Below are 22,422 nucleotides of genomic sequence, written 5' to 3'. Positions count from 1 at the left end.
GCGGCTTAGAAAAAGGGGGGGAAGGGAAAAAACTCGCAAGACGTTTTCGTCTTGCGAAGCAAGCCCATAGGGAAATTCGTCTTGTGAAGCGCCTCGAAAAATGGAAAACCCTTTCGTCTAGCGAGTTTTTCGTCTTGCGAGGCATTCGTCTCGCGGGGCACCACTGTATATAAATTAAAAATGATGATGATGAAGAAGAGAAAAGCAGGGTCGTTCCACCAGCTTTGCCGAAAGGGCACTCCTACCACTGGGCTCTTTCTGTGCCAGCCAGTCATTATGTAAGAACTGCTCTCTGAGAGTTGGCACCTGAGTTTGCTTTCTTTCCCCTTCCCTCCCTGATGCTCTTCCCTCTTTTGCTGTTTTTCAGGTTGTAAGCCTTTGGGGAAGGACTGCCTTGTTTTAATTGATGTAAGCTACTCTGGCAGTCTTTTTGGCCCAGAAGCAGCGTGCCAGATGCACTGAATTGTCAATAAACCAACCAACCAAAGAGCCCTGTTGGACCAGGCCAAAGGCTCGATTAGTCCAGCTTCCTGTTTCTCATAGTGGTCAATTAGATGCATCCAGAGAAGGCAACTGCCCTCTCCGGGATAAGAGAAAGGACTGGGATCTTTCTTTCTAGGGGGCGGTAGCTCCGCGGCAGAGCATCTGCTTTGCATGCAGGAGGTTCCTGGTTTTATCCCCGGCATCTCCTGTGAAAAGACCCCTTGCCTGAAACCCTGGAGAGCTGCTGCCAGTGAAGTAGAAAACACTGAGTTATGTGGACCAATGAGCTAGGCAGCTTCTCATGTTCCTATTTCAATCAACCCATGAGGACTGGAACCTTACTTTATCTCTAGGAAAGAGCCACAGTTCAGTGGCAGAGCACCCGGTTGGCAGAGAGAGACTGCCTTGCCTGAAACCCTGGAGAGCAGCTGCCAGTCAGTGTAGACAATACTGAGCTACATGGACAGCTGGCCTGACTCGGTGTAATGGCAGCTTCCTCAATTCCTACACAGAAAGAAGGAGGATGCAAGGTGCGTTCTCCTCCCAGAAAACAACCTGGTTTATTAAAAGGCACTTCGTGTGGAAAGTCACAGCTTCTTAGGAAAGTTCTCTTGCGGAGCTCAGAGCAGAAGAATCGCTTCAGAGACTGGGGGAAGAAGACAGGGGCGGAGGGGGCGTTTGTGGGGCAATGAGACGAAGGGGAAAGCAGAGGCAGAGAACTTGGTCCAAAGGCATTCTCAGAGGACGGAGGCGGAAACTGTGATGTCCTCGCTGCTCGGGCGGCAGAAACGGTTGTCCGCAGAACGGGGGGAGAAAGTTGCCTTCTGGAAGTAATGCATTAAAGCGAGGAGGCACCCAGCATTTTCTTTTTGGGGAGCGGGGGGGGGGGGTGTGTCTCCACTTTTACACCTCCTAGGCGTAGGGTGAAGAATGTGGGTGGCTGGTTAAGATGCTCCTGGACCCCAACTCCCATCAGCTCCAGCCAATGGTGAGGCATGATGGGAGTTGTAGTTCAACAATGTTCCAGAACTCCAGCTCCCGTCAGCCAGCATAGCCAATGGGCAGGGATGATGGAAGTTGTAGTTCAACAATGTTCCAGGACTCCAGCTCCCATCAGCCAGAACAGCCAATGGGCAAGGGATGATGGGAGTTGTAGTTCAACAATGTTCACAGACTCCAGTTCCCATCAGCCCCTAACCAGCACAGTCAGTGGGCATGGATGATGGAAGTTGCAGTTCAACAATGCTCCAGGACTCCAGCTCCCATCAACCAGCATGGCCAATGGGCAGGGATGATGGGAGTTGTAGTCCAGCAGCACCTGGCGGGCCACTGTTGTACCCTGGAAAAGCAGCAGAGAGAATGGGTTGGTTCCTTCATCCTTTTCCTGCTCTGGGGCAGGACGGGGGGCCTCTGGTTCCCTGGTTTTCAGTCTGCACCATACAGCCCAAGATGGAGGAGGAGGAATTGTTCCTGTCGTGGAGTCCACTTGCACAGTCCGGATGGTCGGGGGGCGGCTCCTGAGGGTGCAAGGAAAGCTGCAGCAGCCACACCCAGCCGAAACTCAGCGCTTCTCCCCCTTCCTTAGCCAAGGGCGGTCATAAAACCCATCCCCTGGGTCCTCAGGCCTGCAGCGACTTGTAGGTTTTGTTGAGGTCCGGAGGGAAGCGCCAAAAGAGCCAGAACCGGATGAGGCTGGTGGCTATGCCTGGTACGTTGGGGACCTGGAAGAGGCAGAAAGGAGGTCAGTAGCAGACCATCTGCTTTCATAGCTGTCAAGCGTCCCTTATTTGGCGGGACAGTCCCTTATACCAGCGCCATGTCCCGCTGCTGTCCCTTATTGATGATGTCCCTTAAATAAGCTACTGAAGGTAATGGGGCCCTTTCTATGTCCAGCTGTGCTTTGCCAACAAGAAATTGTTGCTGGTTTTTTTGTGTTGATTGTATGCTATATGGTAATTTATGGACCTAATAGGTATCTAAAGCCATTTGCACGCAACAAAATATGTATTTTATCAAAGTAATTGTTGACCCCTTATTTTCGAGGCTGCGGGTCCCTTATTTTCAAATCTGTAAGTTGACAGCTATGTCTGCTTTGCTTGCAGAAAGTCCCCAATGGCACTTCTCCAGGCGGGGGGCTGGGAGAGAGACCCCCGCCTGAAACCCTGGAGAGACACTGCCAGTCAGTGCAGACAACACTGCGCTCGGTGGACTCAAAAATCGGACTCTGCATAAGGCAGCATCTTAAAATCTCTTAACCCGGGAGGGAGATATGGGGAGGAATGAGGTGAAGGGCAAACAGGAGAAGGGGGGTGGTGGTGGAGAAAAACCGATTAAAAAAAATCCAATTGCATCACCACCACCCGCTCTCGTGTTCCTCTCTGCCGAGGGTGGTTTCCTGGCCTCTCCGTTTAATTAATTAAAATCAATGCCGCATGATTTATCAGAGGGCAGAGACGGAGGCACAACCGTTCAACGGACACTGCCGTGGCCACCCCCACGTGCACAAAAATCGGGCGCACACAAACGTGCGCTGCTCACCGCAATGTAAACATCCTGAAGCAGAATCCCATACAAGGTCCAGGAGGCCGAAGCCAGGAATGTTGTGACTGTCAGCGGAAAGGAGAGGCACTGTGTGGAGCGGCTCCTCACGATCTTGGCCTGTGAAGACGCAAAGAATTGTCTGGTTCAGAGGTGTCAGAACCAATAATAATAATAATAATAATAATTTATTAGTTATACCCCGCCCATCTGGCTAGGTTCCCCAGCCACTCTGGGTGGCTTCCAACCGAATATTAAAAACAATACAGCGTCAGGCATTAAAAACTTCCCTAAACAGCCTTCAGTTGTCTTTTAAAAGTAAAATACAGTGGTACCTCGGGTTAAGAACTTAATTTGTCCTGGAGGTCCGTTCTTAACCTGAAACTGTTCTTAACCTGAGGTACCACTTTAGCTAATGGGGCCTCCCACTGCCGCTGCGCAATTTCTGTTCTCATCCTGAGGCAAAGTTCTTAACCCAAGGTACTATTTCTGGGTTAGCGGAGTCTGTAACCTGAGGCGTCTGTAACCTGAAGCATCTGTAACCCGAGATACCACTGTAGTTGTTTATTGCCTTGACATCTGCTGGGAGGGCGTTCCACAGGGCAGGTGCCACTACCAAGAAGGCCCTCCGCCTGGTTTCCTCTAACCTCACTTCTCGCAGCGAGGGAACCGCCAGAACGCCCTTGGTGCTGGACCTCAGTGTCCGGGCTGGATGTTGGCGGTGGAGACGCTCCTTCAGGTATACAGGACCGAGGCCGTTTAGGGCTTTAAAGGTCAGCACCAACACTTTGAATTGTGCTCAGACCATAAGGACCGAAGCCGAGCCTGGCTGCTGGACCTGACCCCCAAGCCCACCTGGGTCCCCCATCCCAGTCTCGCAGTGGCCAACCAGATGCCCCAATGGGAAACCTGCCAGCAGGACCTGAAAGTCGCAGGTTCGATCCCTAGGTAGGGCTGGTGCGGAACCTGAAACCCTGGAAAGCTGCTGCCAGTCAGAATATTATTATTATTATTATTATTATTATTATTATTATTATTATTATTATTAACAACACAACAACAACAACAACAATTTATTTATACCCTGCCCATCTGGCTGGGTTTCCCCAGCCATTCAGAGTAGACAATACTGAGCTATATGGACCAATAGACTGTGTATAAGGCAGCTTCTTATGTATCAGGTCTGACTCTTCCCTTTGTGCAGCAGGTGATTTTCTTGTCAGTCACAGACACACACAGGTGCATCCCCCATGCACACAGGCAATTGCTATTTAAGGACACATTTTCGCCAGGAAAAAGCTCTCAAGGAGAGGGTACAGCAAGGAGGAAGAGAAGGGGGAGGAGTTTGGATTTGATATCCCCCTTTATCACTACCCGAAGGAGTCTCAAAGCGGCTAACAATCTCCTTTCCCTTCCTCCCCCACAACAAACACTCTGTGAGGTGAGTGAGGCCGAGAGACTTCAGAGAAGTATGACTGGCCCAAGGTCACCCAGCAGCTGCATGTGGAGGAGCGGGGAATCGAACCCGGTTCACCAGATTACAAGTCCACTGCTCTTAACCACTACACCCAGAGCTAGGTTTTCCCAAACTTGGGTCTCTGGCTTGTTTTTGTACTACAATTCCCATCATCCCTGACCACTAGCTCTGCTAAGCAAGGGGTGATGGGAGTTGTAGTCCAACAACAGCTGGAGCTCTAGTCTAGGAAAAGTCATGCAGGCCAGAAAAAGAAGACGAAAACCTGTTAAAGGCTGAATTTGGCCCGCAGGCCTTAGTTCCTCTCAGATCCCTGCATCAAACCACACTTCCCAGTTCCAAGTGAACTGGGACCAGTGTGTTCGTTCAACAACCTGAGTCCTGCAACTTATCTGGTTTCTCGGGATCACTCTCTCTTTCTCTCTCTCTGAACAAGGACATTTCCTTTTCACCTTAAGAAAACAATAATAATGAAGGACTTGCCACGCCGCCACCTGGCAAGCAGGCCTGGCTTCCGGAAGATTCTGGTCCTGCTGTTGTCTCATCACAGGAAAAGGCACCAGCCTCTCTAGACACCTGAGCTGCGGTGCGCAAATGTTTTGGATGGCTAAGCAGGGTGGGGATGGGATCGGGGCCAAAGCGGAGAGTTACGCAACACAGGATGAAGCCACAGGGATGACTAGGCCTGATAGCGCTATGCCATCTGAGGGCAGGCACTTATTTAGTCGTAAATTCACCTATCTTAATCATTTCCTTTTTAAAAAACCAACAAAACCCTTAATCCGTTTATATCCTAGCCCTTCCAAATAACAGTTTCCAGGATGCTATATTTAATTGGTCAGCTGAATGACCAGAGGGCGGGCACACCTCAGACTTGGGGGTCAAATGCAGCCCTCTAAACCTTCCTATCTGGCCCTTGGAACTCTCACCAGGCCACGCCTGCTTTGCAGCCTCCTGGGGTGTTTTTTTCCCCTGGCAAAAATGTGCCCTTGAAACTCTGTTCATGCCTCTTGGCTTGCCTGGGTAGAAAAAAAACCCAAACACTTGAAAATGTACGCTTGGGAAACATACAGCGTGCCAGCGGCAAACTTGAGTTCCCATTAACAATTTCAAATCAGCCCTTTTTTTATAAACTTGGGGATTTAAAATGATGGCTTTTAATTGCCTCGATTTAAACTGGTTCACCCTGAAAAGCGTAGAGCAATATAACCGCAACGCCCATTGAGGCGCCTGGTCGGCCATCATGTGAGAACTGGACTATTATGGGCCTTGGGCCCAGCCCAGCAACCAATCTCTTTCTTATATGATCTTAGGTTCACATGGTGCCTGTGGAACTCACTCCCACAAGACGGTCGCCCACTTGGATGGCTTGAGAAGGGGCCCGGAAGATTCCAGTAGGAAATGGGAATATCAGTAGCTACTGGCCACAATGGCTGCATCCTGTCTCCTTTGTTGAGAGGGCAATATTACTCCTATATGCTAGTTTATGAGGATGGCAATCTCTTCTTTTTTTGTAGCATACCAGGTCAGCCAGTGGCGAGAGGTACATGGTGATGGTGAAGAGGCTGCAGAAGAGACCCAGGCGCGTCAGGCGCACGGAAACATCCGGAACCAGCAGGTTGAAGTAGCCATAGCCAAGGAGCAGCACTGCCAATAAGCCCATGGTCTTCAACAGCACAGACCGCTAGACAAGGGAGGAGAAAAGGAGGTGGTTATTTGGAATCAACAACACTCACTATTTAAATTCTACTCCATTTATTATTATTTAAATAATTCCTTATTTAAACTAAGGATGGGACACAGATAGCCCTTTGGATGCTGCTGGCTTACAGCTCCCATCATGCCAAACCACGGATCCTACTGGTTGGGGCTGATGAAAACTGGAATCTAACCATTAGGCTGCCCATCCCGGACTTCTACATAAGATCGGGAACCTGTTTTCTGGCTCCCATCTGCACCATGTACTTAAAATATGGATACCAGATGTCCCCATTTCCTGGGGACAGTCCCCAGATTTACAAATCTGTCCCCGGACAAAATCCGTCCCTGGATTCCATTTAATGTCCCCGGATTTATATTTTAAGTGTTGTAGATTTATTAGTAGGGAACGAATGTTGCATGATTGGTTCACCGGCACAAGTCATCATATGGGGACTTCCGGCGAGGCAAAATGGCGGGCGCCATGGCAGCGAGCAGCTCCTGAAGCCAGCCAGAGCCAACTGCGCTACTAGGCTGGCTCCGGGCTGCTGAGGCTGCTGCTGCCGCTGGGGGACCAGGGACACCCGGTGCGCCAACTGGGGGAACCGCTGACACACACACACCCCACGACCCAAATCGAGCCAGGAGCGAGAGTGCCCGGCCACCCAGTCGACTGCCCAGCGGCGCTCCGGGGCCAGGAAAACCTTGGAGCCGACGCAGGGAGAAGGAGGAGAGGAGGAGAAGAAGGAAGAGAGAGAAAGAGGAAGGAGAAAAAAGAGGGGAGCCCTGCTGCCGCTGAGGAGGAGAGGTGGGAGATCACCGGGAGGGCAAGGACACGTGGCCGAGCCCAGGCCCAACCCAAGCTTACTCCACGGCGGCTAGCACTCCAAGAGAGCAGGCTGGGGCCCAGAGGAAGGCCGCGCGACAGAGGAGACCACAGAAGAGAAGATATTACTTCTTTGTTGAAAAAATAACTAATTTTTTTTTCTCTTTTTTTCAAAAAAGTGTCCCCGGATTCTTTGAAAAAAATCTGGTAACCTTAACTTAAAAGCGGTATCATAACAACCTTAAGCAGTCATGGCTCTCCCAAGGGAAGTTATGCTTGGAACCATCACCAGTTATTTTTAAGGATCAGGTCAAAATGTTTCTTTTCAGCCAGGTTTTAAATTAGCAAATTTATACAGTATATCGTGGCGTATTTTAGTATTGTATTAGGCCACCTTTGATGTCTATGCATGTTGTTAGCTTTTATTATCTTTTCATAGAATCATAGAATTGTAGAGTTGGAAGGGACCATTTAGTCCAACACCGCGAAATGCAAGAATATTTTTGCCCAGCTCAAGGTTCAAACCCATGACCTTGAGTCTTCATGCACTACCAGCCAAGCTATATTTTAGCTTGGTTTCAATTTTTCGTATTCTACTGGAAGCTGCTATGAGTTTATTTTTTCACCAGAAAAGTGACTTAAAAAGTGCAATGAATAATAATTATATACATTATGCACATTAAATATACACATTTAAAAAATCATGCAAGGCACTTGGTTGTTAAAATGCTGATTTTGTGTGTGTAATACAGAAGTCTTCCTCCATCCTTCCGCCGTGCCCTGCAAGTGACCCAGGGATAGTAAGTCAGGCGTGGCTGGAGCACTATGGAAAATTTATGGCCCATCAAAACGTGGCCTGTTGTTGATTCAAGATACCAGCCCTCTTGAGTCAACAGCCTCTGAATGTAGGCTTGAGGGTGCCAGGAAAGAGCCAATTGGAGCGCTCGTTACAAAACGGAACATGGTACAGGCATCCTGGGACTGTGCCACTTGAGCAGGTGCCAGGAAAGTCCTCCTTGTATGTAAAAAGCTAGCATCTCAGGGAGAAAGGGTTCAGGCCTTCCAGAAAGCAGGGTGCTGGACCAGATGGGCCTTCCAGTGTGGTGTGCAGGGCTCTTCCAGTGTGGTTAACATGTCTGATTTGAGCCACAATCCCCACCCACCTTCTCGGAGCTGAAGTAGAAGTAGACCAGGATGTAGAGAGTCTGCAACGTCACACCCACTGCGTTGACGAGGATGAGAGTCCAGTCTCCCTTCAGGAAGCCGTAACTCAGCCAGCTCAAATTACTGATGGGGAAAGAGAAGGTAAAAGTTGTTGCTTTTAACGAGGACAGCCATTCCGGTAACTCCAGATCACACAGTGTAGCCGGCACAGGACGTACCTCAGAAGGGGTCTGGGTGCCAAAAGAACTGCATGTCTGCTAATATCCATATCACGATTATGTACACCCAGAGCTCAAGTTAGCCTGCAGCAGAATCATGGCCTAAGCTACCAGGTGCAAGATCTCTGCGTCCCAAGAACCTCAGGCTGCATTTGTAAGATGTCAAGTCTCTAGTCCTTATGGGCAAAGCCGCCCAAACAATCATGCGTACTTGGTAAGAGGGAGGTGGGATTTCTGTCTGCTGCTCTCTTAATTACAGCACAACCCTAACCATGTCTACTCAGATGCAAGACCTGTTGAATTTAATATTATTCCCAATAGTTGGGGTTAGAAATACAGCCGGGGATCATTTTGAGTGCTTGTTGTTTTTAGATGCCCTTAAATATAATGCATTTTTCAGTATTGTTACGTTGCCTCAAGACATTTTTGTAGTAGATATGCAACAAATGAAATTAATAATGATGATGATAATAAAGATAATGTAAGAGGGGAAGAAAAATGTTCATTTCCTATCTTCTGGCAGATTGCTATTATTATTATTATTACAACTACTACTATTATTATTATCACCATCATCAGCATTCAGTGTCTTGCATGGGTAGCAAATCAGAATAAAGTATTTTAAAAAAAAAGTTTTAATGTTACATTTAAAAAAAATACGAGAGACATTGCACATACTTTTGTAAATCAAGAAAATCTTTAATAAAAAAAAAAAGAATAAAGTATGAATCAAGCAAAATAAGAAATCATGCAGCCATAGAAAAATATGCTTTATTCAGGCTGCAGAATCTGGTGCAGAACAATTGCTGGTTTTAGCAGAGCTCACACTACAACCTTGTTTACATCGCCCAGGTTGCAGCTCCAACCCCAAAAGGTAAACCTCTGCACTTGTGCAGACTTGCCCAACGACCACCCGAAGACACGCAGCAGCAGGAGCCCGCTCTGCGCAATCCCAACCACTCAGGGATCACCTATTAAATGCACCTACAGAGGTGTAAAGTAGGGATGGGGAACCTGCAGCCCTCTAGATCATGGGTAGGCACATTAAGGCCCAGGGGCCGGATCTGGCCCAATCGCCTTCTAAATCCGGCCTGCGGACTGTCCGGGAATCAGTGTGTTTTTACATGAGTAGAACATGTCCTTTTATTTAAAATGCACCTCAGGGTTATTTATGGGGCCTGCCTGGTGTTTTTACATGAGTAAAATGTGTGATTTTATTTAAAATGCTCCTCTGGGTTATTAGTGGGGCATAGGAATCCGTTCATTTTTTATTTTATTTTTCAAAATCTAATCCGGCCCCCCACAAGGTCTGAGGGACAGTGGACTGGCCCCCTGCTGAAAAAGCTTGCTGACCCCGGCTTTAGATCGTGTTGGACTCCAATTCCCATCAGCCCCTGCAGCCAGCATGGCGAAAGGTCGGGGTGATGGGAGTCCAGCAGCATTTGGAGGACCAACACACTCCCCACCCTTGTCCTAGAGACACAGGTGGTCCCAACAATCAGGGACCACCTATTAAATGCACCTACATAGGTGTAAAGCAGGGATGGGGAACTTGCGGCCCTCTAGATCGTGTTGGACTCCAATTCCCATCAGCCCCTGCAGCCAGCAGGGATGGTTGGAGGTGGAATCCATCAACGTTTGGAGGGCCACAGGTTCCACAACCACGTTAATCAGAGCTCCCCCCAAAAGTCCCAGGCCATACTTGACATCGGTGGTGAGGAACGGCAGGAACTGGATGTTCTCCACACTCTGGCTTGCAAACATCTGCTTCAGGTCAGACCTGGAGAAGAAGCGAGAGAGGATACCTTGTCGTCATTTGATTACAACCAGGCGCCTGTGTGCCCATAGCTCCATCACCCGTCCCACCTCTCTGCCCCACATCTCTTCACCCCTACGTCGGATCACTCACATACCCAGTTGACCCCGTTTTCGTATTCATATTTAAAGCACCCACGCCTGCACCAAAGCTCCTGGGAAACGTCGTTTCCTCTCACTGCACTACAATTCCCAGCACCCTGAGCAAACTACAGTTCCCAGCATTCTTGGGGGGGGTGTATGTGTGCTCTAACTGTAGTCTGTGTTCCCCATACCATCCTTGGCTCTGCCTGCCCCACATCAAAATACACCCCATGCCTTAACCCACATAAATTATAAGTGTGGCACTGAACCAAAAAGTCGTTGGGAGCGAGAGAAAACACCTAGAATAATAAAGATCTGAACCTGAGCCTCTTGCCCATATATCCTGCTCCATAGCAACCCACTTCCTGGTAGGTCCGCCCCATAAAACTGTTACTGTCAACACCTCTCACCCAGAGACACGTCGCTGGAGCTCTGCCCCACCGCGATACGTGTTACACTCCAAGCCACGTCGCATTCACACGTGAACAGGGCGGTATTTCGCTGGGGGAGCCCCACGTGTCTATCTCGGGGGCTGAGCCTGGCACCTGCTGGGGAAGAAGGGCAGGAGATCCACCTCCCCACCTGCTACAGCCCCACATCCCTGACCCAACCAGAACCCCCACCCCCCACCCCAGGCCTTCACGTGTTTTGCCCCCCACAACCAATGCCCCCCATCAAAAAATGCGCTCACAGGCCAGTCCCGAACATGCCCAGGGAGAAGAGCAGGCAGGCCCCCGAGAGCAGCTGCAGCCCCACCGGACCCATCGCCGAGGCTCCGTCCGAGATCGATCCCCGGGGGAAGCCCTGCGGGGAAGCGCTGCCTGCCTGCCTGCCTGCCTGCCTGCCTCCCGGGCAAACCCCCCGCGATGGGGCGCCCGGCCGCCCTCCTTCCCGCCTCGGCCGGATCCTCCTCGCCCGGACCCGCCTCCCGCTCCGCCTCGGACGGGGCGGACCCGGCGAAAGGGCGCGGCGTTCAAGGCTTCCCTAAGGGGCAGGAAGGATGGGTGCCCGGGCTCAAACCAAAAGGGGATCGCGAATGGTTTGGGACGGGATCTCAGCCCCTGCACCTCTTTTCTTTATTTCTTCCCCATTGGGTTTTGAAAGAGAGAGAAAGGTTCCGGGGCTCACACGTGGAGGGAAATGGGCGCCAGGGCTCAGTCCCTGAACCTATTTTCTTTATTTCTCCCCCCCTCTATTGGATTCTGAAAGGGAGAAAGAGGTTCTGGGGCTCACACATGGAGGGAAATGGGCGCCAGGGCTCAGTCCCAGCACCTGTTTTCTTTATTTCCCCCCCACACACTCTATTGGGTTTTGAAAGGGCAAGAGATAGAGGTTCTGGGGCTCACACATGGAGGGAAATGGGCGCCAGGGCTCAGTCCCAGCACCTATTTTCTTTATTTCCCCCCACTCTATTGGGTTTTGAAAGGGCAAGAGATAGAGGTTCTGGGGCTCACACATGGAGGGAAATGGGCACCAGGGCTCAGTCCCAGCACCAATTTTCTTTATTTCCCCCCACTCTATTGGGTTTTGAAAGGGCAAGAGATAGAGGTTCTGGGGCTCACACATGGAGGGAAATGGGCGCCAGGGCTCAGTCCCAGCACCTATTTTCTTTATTCCCCCCCCCCACACACACTCTATTGGGTTTTGAAAGGGCAAGAGATAGAGGTTCTGGGGCTCACACATGGAGGGAAATGGGCTCCAGGGTTCAGTCCCTGCACCTATATTCTTTATTCCCCCCCCCCCCCGCTCTACTGGGTTTTGAAAGGGAGAGAGATAGAGGTTCTGGGGCTCACACACGGAGGGAAATGGGCCCCAGGGCTCAGCCCCTGCACCTCTTTTCTTTATTTTTCCCCCTATTGGCTTTTGAAAGAGAGGTAGGGGTTCCGGGGCTCACACACAGAGGGAAATGGGCCCCAGGCCTCAGTCCCGGCACCTATTTTATTTTTATTTCCCTATTGGATTTTAAAAGGAAGATGCTCTGGGGCTCAGCCCCTGTACCTATATTCTTGTTCCTGTTGGATTATAAAGCAGCAGGGAAGAGGCGAGGCAACTCAAGAGAAGGAATACCAAGGAGGTCCGGGTGCAAAAGTATGTAGAAACTCCACCCACTTGTGCCACTGGCCCCGCCCATCACAGCATGTGGCCCCTGGAAGGCTGCTGAGAAATGAATGTGGCCCTCAGGATGGAAAAGCTCCCCCACCCCTTGCTTAAGGGGCAGGGGAAAGAGGCGCTGGGGCTCAAACAAGGACTTCATGGCTTCCAAGGCCCAGCACCTATTTTTTTCTATAGGGTTAAAAGAAAGGGAGGGGGTCAGGATGGGTGCTGGGGTTCAACCAAGGGCATAATGGGCTCCAGGATTCAACATCTGCCTTTGTTTTGTTTTTTGAAAAGGAGGAAAGAGGTCCTGGGGCTGTGACGCAGTAGTAATGGGTGATGGAGCTTAGCCCCTGAACCTATTTTCTTTTCCGTGTAAAATGGGTGGGGAGGGGCGCTGGGGCTTAAACAATGGATTCTAGGGTTCAGCCCCAGCATCTGTTTCCTTGTTGTCGTTTAGTCATTTAGTCGTGTCCGACTCTTCGTGACCCCCTGGACCAGAGCACACCAGGCACTCCTGTCTTCCACTGCCTCCCGCAGTTTGGTCAAACTCATGCTGGTAGCTTCGAGAACACTGTCCAACCATCTCGTCCTCTGTCGTCCCCTTCTCCTTGTGCCCTCCATCTTTCCCACCATCAGGGTCTTTTCCAGGGGGTCTTCTCTTCTCACGAGGTGGCCAAAGTCTTGGAGCCTCAGCTTCAGGATCTGTCCTTCCAGTGAGCACTCAGGGCTGATTTCCTTCAGAATGGAGAGGTTTGATCTTCTTGCAGTCCATGGGACTCTCAAGAGTCTCCTCCAGCACCATAATTCAAAAGCATCAATTCTTCGGCAATCAGCCTTCTTTATGGTCCAGCTCTCACTTCCATACATCACTACTGGGAAAAGCATAGCTTTAACTATATGGACCTTTGTTGGCAAGGTGATGTCTCTACTTTTTAAGATGCTATCTAGAGGTTCTGGGGCTGAAACAAGGACTGGGTGGGAAAGGGGTGGGGTGGGGGGAGGATGGGAAAGGGACACAATTCCTGAGGCTTAATGGTAGAGCTTAGCTGGTTGCAAGGCCTACCCTCAAAATCTGTTTCATTTTCCTGCCCATGGGATTTTAAAAAGTGGGGGTGGGGGGGGGAGAGATAGGTGCTGGGGCTTCTGGAGGAATTAATTTGTCCTGGGACTTTGTCATGAAGGCTCCGTCCTGCTGTTCATTTTCTCCTGCCTCCCCTTAAACAAACACGCAGTATTAAGAGTTTTAGCAAGCGAGACAATTGGCTTGAACAAAGCGTTAAGCAGCCTAAGACAACAGATCGATACGGAACACAACCGAACACAATAACAACGGAGAAAAAGGAGAAGGAAAGTTAATTGTTCGTCTTTCTGAGTCATTATTCTTCGGCAGATGCACCCAAACAGTTAGATTGCGTGGGATGAGGGGGGGGGGGGTGTGAGAGAGAGATGTAAATAGAATATTTCCAGAGGGACCCTACACGAGTCGCTATAATTAGAACAATAAAAAAGCAGTATTTATGTTGTGTTAGTGGGTTGTTCAAGGGACGCAGGTGGCGCTGTGGGTTAAAGCCTCAGCGCCTAGGACTTGCCGATCGAAAGGTCGGCGGTTCGAATCCCTGCGGCGGGGTGCGCTCCCGCTGCTCGGTCCCAGCGCCTGCCAACCTAGCAGTTTGAAAGCACCTCCGGGTGCAAGTAGATAAATAGGGACCGCTTACCAGCGGGAAGGTAAACAGCGTTTCCGTGTGCGGCTCTGGCTCGCCAGAGCAGCGATGTCACGCTGGCCACGTGACCCGGAAGTGTCTCCGGACAGCGCTGGCCCATGGCCTCTTAAGTGAGATGGGCGCACAACCCCAGAGTCTGTCAAGACTGGCCCGTACGGGCAGGGGTACCTTTACCTTTTACCTTAGTGGGTTGTTCAACATGTTCCAAGTTGCACCCAGCTAATGCCCCATCTGTACTATGCATTTAAAGCACGACTGTATCACTTTAAGCAGCCGTGCCTTCTCCCAAAGTCTCCTGGGAACTTGCTAGCTCAATTGGCAGAGCATGAGATTAATAATCTCAGGGTTTTGGGGGGTCGAGCCCCACCTCGGGCAAAAGATTCCTTCACTGCCGGGGGTTGGACTAAAGGACCTCTGAAGGTCCCTTCCAACAATATACAATATAAAAGCTGCAAAACGCATAGTAAAAATAAGGAGACCAGCCAGCCAATAACCCACCCCCTTCCCACAACTCATTTAAAAGGGCTTCGGCTGTCATTCAGTACAAGGTCTGGTTGAAAAGGAATGTTTTCACCTGGCGCCTAAAGGTGTATAATGAAGGCGGCAGGCGAACTAATGGTCATTCTGTGAGTGTTCACATTTGGAATTATAAAGCTTTACAATTACACCAACCCATTTTGCTCGTTGATATTTATAATTTTTATTTATGATTTTCAGTTTTATATATATACATTACAATAGTTTTACAATCATTCTAACATTTCAGAACTTGACTTTCTTCCTCTTCCTGCGGTTCCTTAAATTTATTTTTTTATATTTCCTGCATATTTCAAATTAACTTATTCATGTATTTATCTACTTTAAATATATACTAAATATGTATCACAGCAATCCTGCCAATGTTCTTATCTGTTTGCAGTTTGTAAATATTTCAATAAACCATTTCCATTTTTTAATAAAAAGTTTGTTACCTTGAATTCTTATTTTTTTCCAGTAAGTTTTGCCATTTCTGCATATTCCATACGTTTTTGTATCCATTCTTCTTTCATTGTGACGTCTTCTTTCCATTTTTGGACAAATAACATTCTTGTAGTCACATACATGAATACTTTTTTATGCGGTATGGGTAGTTCTGCCTCAATAATTCCCAAAAGGAGAGCTTTTTGTGGAATTTTTTTTACAAATGCTATTTTAAACATCTTTTCCAATTCATTATATATCATTTCCCAGTAAGCTTTGACCTTACCACAAGACCACCAGATAGGATAAAAAGTACTTTCTTTTTGCATTTCCAACACTTATTCGATTTTGATTTCTACATTTTTGCCAGTTTACTCGGTGTTAGATACCATGGATATAACATTTTCATATAGTTTTCTCTTATAAACCATAAGACGCTGTGAATTTTATATCTCTGTTCCACAACCGTTTCCATGCTTCCGTATCAATATTATAACCAATATCTATTACCCATTGTATCATTGAGGATTTTACTTGCTTATCCTTCGTCTCCCATTCCAATAACATCTTATACATTTTAGACAGCACATTAAAATTACATTCCAACAGATCTGTCTCCAATTGTGATGTTTGTTATTGTCATTTACTGTATATACTTTCTTGGGCTCCATGATCACTGCAGATGGTGACAGCAGTCACGAAATTAAAAGACACCTGCTCCTTGGGAGAAAGGCGATGGCAAACCTAGACAGCATCTTAAAAAGCAGAGACATCACTTTGCCAACAAAGGTCCATATAGTTAAAGCTATGCTTTTCCCAGTAGTGATGTATGGAAGTGAGAGCTGGACCATAAAGAAGGATGATCCCCGAAGAACTGATGCTTTTGAATTATGGTGCTGGAGGAGACTCTTGAGAGTCCCATGGACTGCAAGAAGATCAAACCTCTCCATTCTTAAGGAAATCAGCCCTGAGTGCTCACTGGAAGGACAGATCCTGAAGCTGAGGCACCAATACTTTGGCCACCTCATGAGAAGAGAAGACTCCCTGGAGAAGACCCTGATGTTGGGAAAGATGGAGGGCACAAGGAGAAGGGGGCGACAGAGGATGAGATGGTTGGACAGTGTTCTCGAAGCTACCAGCATGAGTTTGACCAAACTGCGGGAGGCAGTGGAAGACAGAAGTGCCTGGCATGCTCTGGTCTAGGGGGTCACGAAGAGGCGGACACGACTAAACGACTAAACAACAACAACAACAACTGTATATACATAGGAACCTAGAAGGCTTCCTTATACAGAATCAGATTATTGGTCCCCCTGAGCTATGGCCCTTTGATTCAATGCAGCATATTCAGTGTACACAGTAACACCCAGGCCGCAGGTCCCTGCCCGCAAGGAGCCTACAGTCTTTAACTGTCCAGATTATTTTGGGCATAACGTGGTGCTCCCTGGACTAGAATTATCTTTAGGCCCGTCGATATTTCTATTACACTGTATGAAAGATGTACCAAATAATCATCAAGATCCCATTTTGAAGACGCCTGCTAGGATCGGCTACGCTAAGCAATGGAGATTGCGAATCGACTGCACTCGATATTGGAGCTGGAAAATAAATTATGAGCACAGAACAGCTGCGTCGAAAAAGTATAGAGAAAGGAAAGACAAAAGAGCCAGTCAGGTGTCTGCTGCTTACCAGCAGCAAAATAAAACCCATCTGTCCACAAAAATGACTTGAAGTCACAAGTTTCCTTTTTCATATGCATTTATTATGTAACCAGGATTCCTTGCGCTATAGTCATTCTGCAAAGATGGTAATATTTTAATACTGTAGTTTCAAAAATAAAACTTACTATGCATAGATATTATATGCCTTAGCTCAAAATTGTAAGATTCCAAGGCAATCAGCAATATTAAAATGGACTTTTATTATATGATTACCCCAACTGCTGGAGCAGGTGTTAGGCCAGGCATAGGCAAACTCGGCCCTCCAGATGTTTTGGGACTACAACTCCCATCATCCCTGACCACTGGTCCTGTTAGCTAGGGATGATGGGAGTTGTAGTCCCAAAACAGCCAGAGGTTAGACCATAGACTTGACACAAGATCTCATCTTTCGATCCTCTTACTCAAAGTGTATGGGCGATTTGGGATGAGAAAATCACTCTGTACGTCCTCAGAGCCTGCATTAGTATATAGCACCTAGCTTTATAAAAGGGAAGCCTTCACTCCAATCTGTAAGCAACTTATATGAAATTAACACACACGAGCTTTTGAATGACACCTGGGTGACAGCAAACAGCATTCCAGGCTTAGGTATGTTGTGAGCCCCGTTTGACAGTTGAGAAACAGGCAGAGAGAAAGTGACTTGCCTGAGCTTAGGGCCGTTGAGGTTGAGCCTGACAGGTTCTGCGTTCGAGTCACGCAGCGACATAGTCGCAAGGTAGAGTCACTTCCAGCCAGGGCTTGTCCTCTGGTCTTTCCAGTCTGGCATCCTGTCTCTTCACACTGCTCATTACGAGATGCTTGGCGGAGAAGCCGTCAGGAATTGGGGCGACTGGGAGAGGGCAGGGGAGCCAAAATTAGCCCACTGCCGTCCACTCCCAGTTCGTGGCAGAAATGGCTTTGATGCGATGGAAGGACAGATTGATTCTCCGTCTCCTGTTTCTGTCGACCCATTCCAAAACGCTTAGGCTGTTTTATCTTTCGCTTATGGACGGTCCGATCCATCCATTCAGCAGTTCTGTTTAGTGAATGCGAGTGGGATCTGCAACCAAACGTTGCAGTGCAGGTGCCGGCCAACCAGTCCTGCCCTTCTCTACGATACTCCATTCCGCCCTACTTTTCCCCCTCTCCACCCCAATTTCCAGCAGTCTGTCAGCATTGCATGACAGACACTGAGCCTGCTCATTCCTCACTGGGCTGTTTTGGGGTTTCTGTCCCCTTCTTAATGTTGGGGAAGGGGGAATATTTGCTGTGTTTCTGGGAACCTTCCTCCAACCTTGCCTGGACAGCGCCATTTTGGCTACATATGGAAAAGCGCTAACCATGAAACGCCAGATATAGAGGGAATGGTGAATGTAGCCCAAACCTCAGCAGTGATAATAATAATAATAATAATAATAATAATAATAATAATTTATTATTTATACCCCACCCATCTGGCTGGGCTTCCCCAGCCACTCTGGGCGGCTTCCAAAAAAATATTAAAATACTGTAATGCATCAAACATTAAAAGCTTCCCTAAACAGGGCTGCCTTCAGATGTCTTCTCAAAGTCTGGTAGTTGTTGTTCTCTTTGACATCTGGTGGGAGGGCGTTCCACAGGGAGGGTGCCACTACTGAGAAGGCCCTCTGCCTGGTTCCCTGTAACTTGGCTTCTCGCAGTGAGGGAACCGCCAGAAGGCCCTCGGTGCTGGACCTCAGTGTCCGGGTAGAATGATGGGGGTGGAGATGTTAAAAAAACCTTGTGATCCCTTAGAAACAAATGAGCTTCTTTATGGAATAAGCAATCCTGGACCCACAATGCCATTATACGTGCATTTACTCAGAAGTAAGGCCCAATTGGTTGAATGATGTCCGCTCCCAGGTAGGGATGGGGAAGAAATTGGGTTCCAGACAAACTAACCTAATCTGCACTTTCTAAATCAATGCACGAACCAAAACACAGAGATGTCTGATGAAATCTGCAATGCTCTGAATTTTGCAAGGCTGTTTTGTAGCCTAGTAATGTGTACAGAAGTGAATCTCACAGGGTAGAGAGTGTACAATATCCATTAGCAACGCTAACATACCAAAAATGCTTTATATTTGGGAAAATGCCTTTTGCAAAAAATGTGTCTGTTAGACAAACTTGTTTCCAAAAACGTGCATCTTTAGGAGAATCCCAAACTAAAATACTGGTGAGGATTTTTTAAAAAATAAATAAATAAATTGCAAAGTGCTTTGGAGATGTGAGGAAATGAATTGAAGCTTGGAGACATGAGAAGCTGAGAGAAAATGAAATGGACAGATTCTCCCTCCCAGGTAAGTATGAATTGGATTGCACCCTAAAGGCCACTTCATATGAAAGGGTTCTAAGAGCTGTTAGGAGACCCCTTCTATTCCACCGAAGGCGCTGCAATTCGCAAATTGGGAAGGGGTTGATTGTTAGGCCATTGTGGGAATTTTAGCTCAGGGGGGCAGGGTTCTCCTAAAAATTCTCAGCTCTTTTAGAAAACTGCCATTCCCAGAATTATTGGGGTGGGGGAGAGAGAAGCCATAAGTGGTATCTTAGCTTTTTAAAAGTGTGTGGATATGGCCAAAGAAGGGGAAGAAATGGAGGCAGTGAGAGATTTCACTTTCTTTCCATGATCACTGCAGATCACTGCAGTCACTGCAGTCACGAAATTAAAAGACGCCTGCTTCTTGGGAGAAAGCAATGACAAACCTAGACAGCAGCTTAAAAAGCAGAGACATCACCTTGCCAACAAAGGTCCGTATAGTTCAAGCTATAGTTTTCCCAGTAGTGATGTATGGAAGTGAGAGCTGGACCATCAAGAAGGCTGATCGCCGAAGAATGGATGCTTTTGAATTATGGTGCTGAAGGAGACTCTTGAGAGTCCCATGGACTGCAAGAAGATCAAACCTCTCCATTCTGAAGGAAATCAGCCCTGAGTGCTCACTAGAAGGACAGATCCTGAAGCTGAGGCACCAATACTTTGGCCACCTCATGAGAAGAGAAGACTCCCTGGAAAAGACCCTGATGCTGGGAAAGATGGATGGCACAAGGAGAAGGGGATGACAGAAGACGAGATGGTTGGACAGTGTTCTCGAAGCTACCAGCATGAGTTTGACCAAACTGCGGGAGGCAGTGGAAGACAGGAGTGTCTGGCATGCTCTGGTCCATGGGGTCACGAAGAGGCGGACACGACTAAATGACTAAACAACAACAACATGGCCAAAGAGTTGTTTTTGGAGATATACTCTTGTTCTCAGGGAGATGTAGCGGACAGGGGCTGGTTGCCTCTGGCCCACTGGATCCCTATGGAGCCTGTGGGGCTGGTTTTTTTTGGTTCACCCCCACTTTCCCCACACCTGACATAATCTGCGATGTCAGGCGTGGAGCTGGTAAGTATGAAGGAACAACAGGAGCTTAAAGGCAGCTACTGGAATTTCCTTTGCAAGCGGGACTCACTGTCATCGCCGACAGTGAGTCCTGCTGGGATCGGCCATTTTAGGAAGTTCCCCATGGGGAACGTGAGTCACTAGAGCCCCCCGCCCAAAAAAATTAGGTCCCAAAGCCTCAGGGTAATCTATTCAGATAGGCAAAAAAAAAAAAAAAAAAATGCCCCTGGTTCAAAACCAATGAAAAAGCTTCCGTTGATTAATCTACAGTGGTACCTCGGTTTACAAACTTAATCCGTTCTGGAAGTCCGTTCTTAAACCGAAACCGTTCTTAAAATGAGGTGTGCTTTCCCTAATGAGGCCTCCCGTCGCTGGTGCCCTTCCACTGTTCCGTTTCTGTTCATTGTTGTTGTTGTTGTTTAGTCGTTTAGTCGTGTCCAACTCTTCATGACCCCATGGACCAGAGCACGCCAGGCACTCCTGTCTTCCACTGCTTCCCGCAGTTTGTTCATAGCTTCAAGAACACTGTCCAACCATCTCGTCCTCTGTCGTCCCCTTCTCCTTGTGCCCTCCATCTTTCCCAACATCAGGGTCTTTTCCAGGGAGTCTTCTCTTCTCATGAGGATCTAGGAGTCTTGGTTGACCACAAATTTGACATGAGCCAACAGTGTGACACGGCAGCTAAAAAAGCCAATGCAATTCTGGGCTGCATCAATAGGAGTATAGCATCTAGATCAAGGGAAGTAATAGTGCCACTGTATTCTGCTCTGGTCAGACCTCACCTGGAGTACTGTGTCCAGTTCTGGGCACCACAGTTCAAGAAGGACACTGACAAACTGGAACGTGTCCAGAGGAGGGCAACCAAAATGGTCAAAGGCCTGGAAACGATGCCTTATGAGGAACGGCTAAGGGAGCTGGGCATGTTTAGCCTGGAGAAGAGGAGGTTAAGGGGTGATATGATAGCCATCTTCAAATATATAAAAGGATGTCACATAGAGGAGGGAGAAAGGTTGTTTTCTGCTGCTCCAGAGAAGCGGACATGGAGCAATGGATCCAAACTACAAGAAAGAAGATTCCACCTAAACATTAGGAAGAACTTCCTGACAGTAAGAGCTGTTCGACAGTGGAATTTGCTGCCAAGGAGTGTGGTGGAGTCTCCTTCTTTGGAGGTCTTTAAGCAGAGGCTTGACAACCATATGTCAGGAGTGCTCTGATGGTGTTTCCTGCTTGGCAGGGGGTTGGACTCGATGGCCCTTGTGGTCTCTTCCAACTCTATGATTCTATGATTCTATGATTCTAGGTGGCCAAAGTATTGGAGCCTCAGCTTCAGGATCTGTCCTTCCAGTCAGCACTCAGGGCTGATTTCCTTGAGAATGGATCGGTTTGATCTTCTTGCAGTCCATGGGACTCTCAAGAGTCTCCCCCAGCACCATAATTCAAAAGCATCCATTCTTCGGCGATCAGCCTTCTTTATGGTCCAGCTCTCACTTCCATACATCACTACTGGGAAAACCATAGCTTTAAGTATATTGGCCTTTGTTGGCAAGGTGATGTCTCTGCTTTTTAAGATGCTGCCTAGGTTTGTCATTGCTGGTAAAGTTTGCAAACCGGGACGCTACTTCCAGTTTTGCAAAGTTCGTAAACCGAATAGTTCGTAAACAGGGCTGTTCTTAAACCGAGGTACCACTGTATCAATCAAAGCTTGTGGCCTGAAATGACCCCGCCAGACTATTTCATCCGCCCCTCTGCTCCTCGCTGTCGCCACTTTTCCCTTCCCGTTTAAAAACAAAAACACAACCCATATGCTTTTACCCTCTGAATAACCCCACGGCCCAGAGTACCACAAGCTAATTATATATTTGGTAAAAGCTAAACTTCCTGGGGTGTAGTTTGGATGGGCAGAGCCCTCCCGACTGCACACATCTTTATAAATATGTGTTTGCTTTCTCCTTCGGCTCCCATGTTGTTTTCTTTCTCAAAGCAAAGATAACGATTCCCAGAATGCCCTGGGAAGAGCGGTTGACTGTTTTGCTGCTCAGAGTAGACCCCCTTGAAGTGAAACAACATGGCTTACTTAGGTCCGTACATTTTAACAAGTCTGTTTTTAGTAGAATCTAGTTGGAGACAAGCCAGGGTTGTTTGTTGTCAAAGAGTACAAGTGTCTGTTCTTCTCAGAGGAAACCCATTCATAATAATGGACAGGACCTAAGTTAGACCCATTCATTCCAATGGAGTGTTAGCTTAGG

At 48.1% G+C, this 22,422-nt stretch overlaps 1 protein-coding gene across 2 annotated transcripts; it reads right to left on the bottom strand.

Moving 5' to 3' along the window:
* Positions 1-1,363: 1,363 nt before the first annotated feature.
* SLC50A1 (solute carrier family 50 member 1) lies at positions 1,364-11,221 on the bottom strand. 2 transcript variants are annotated; one of them, XM_079958478.1, is made up of 6 exons: positions 10,992-11,221; positions 10,104-10,181; positions 8,183-8,306; positions 6,018-6,179; positions 3,022-3,141; positions 1,364-2,204 (listed from the first exon to the last, which is right to left on the bottom strand). In XM_079958478.1, the coding sequence occupies exons 1-6, from the start codon at positions 11,063-11,065 to the stop codon at positions 2,103-2,105; spliced, it is 660 nt and encodes a 219-aa protein (XP_079814604.1). In that variant the 5' UTR covers positions 11,066-11,221; the 3' UTR covers positions 1,364-2,102. The 2 variants fall into 2 exon arrangements, with proteins under 2 accessions (XP_079814604.1, XP_079814605.1); XM_079958479.1 differs by lacking the exon at positions 10,992-11,221 and adding an exon at positions 10,711-10,861.
* Between the last annotated feature and the right edge of the window lie 11,201 nt (positions 11,222-22,422).

This window comes from Podarcis cretensis, assembly GCF_951804945.1.
Source record: "Podarcis cretensis genome assembly, chromosome: 16".
NCBI classification, from domain to species: Eukaryota; Metazoa; Chordata; class Lepidosauria; order Squamata; family Lacertidae; genus Podarcis; species Podarcis cretensis.
Note: the sequence above shows the minus strand (reverse complement) of the source record. Positions and strands in the feature narration are given on the sequence as shown.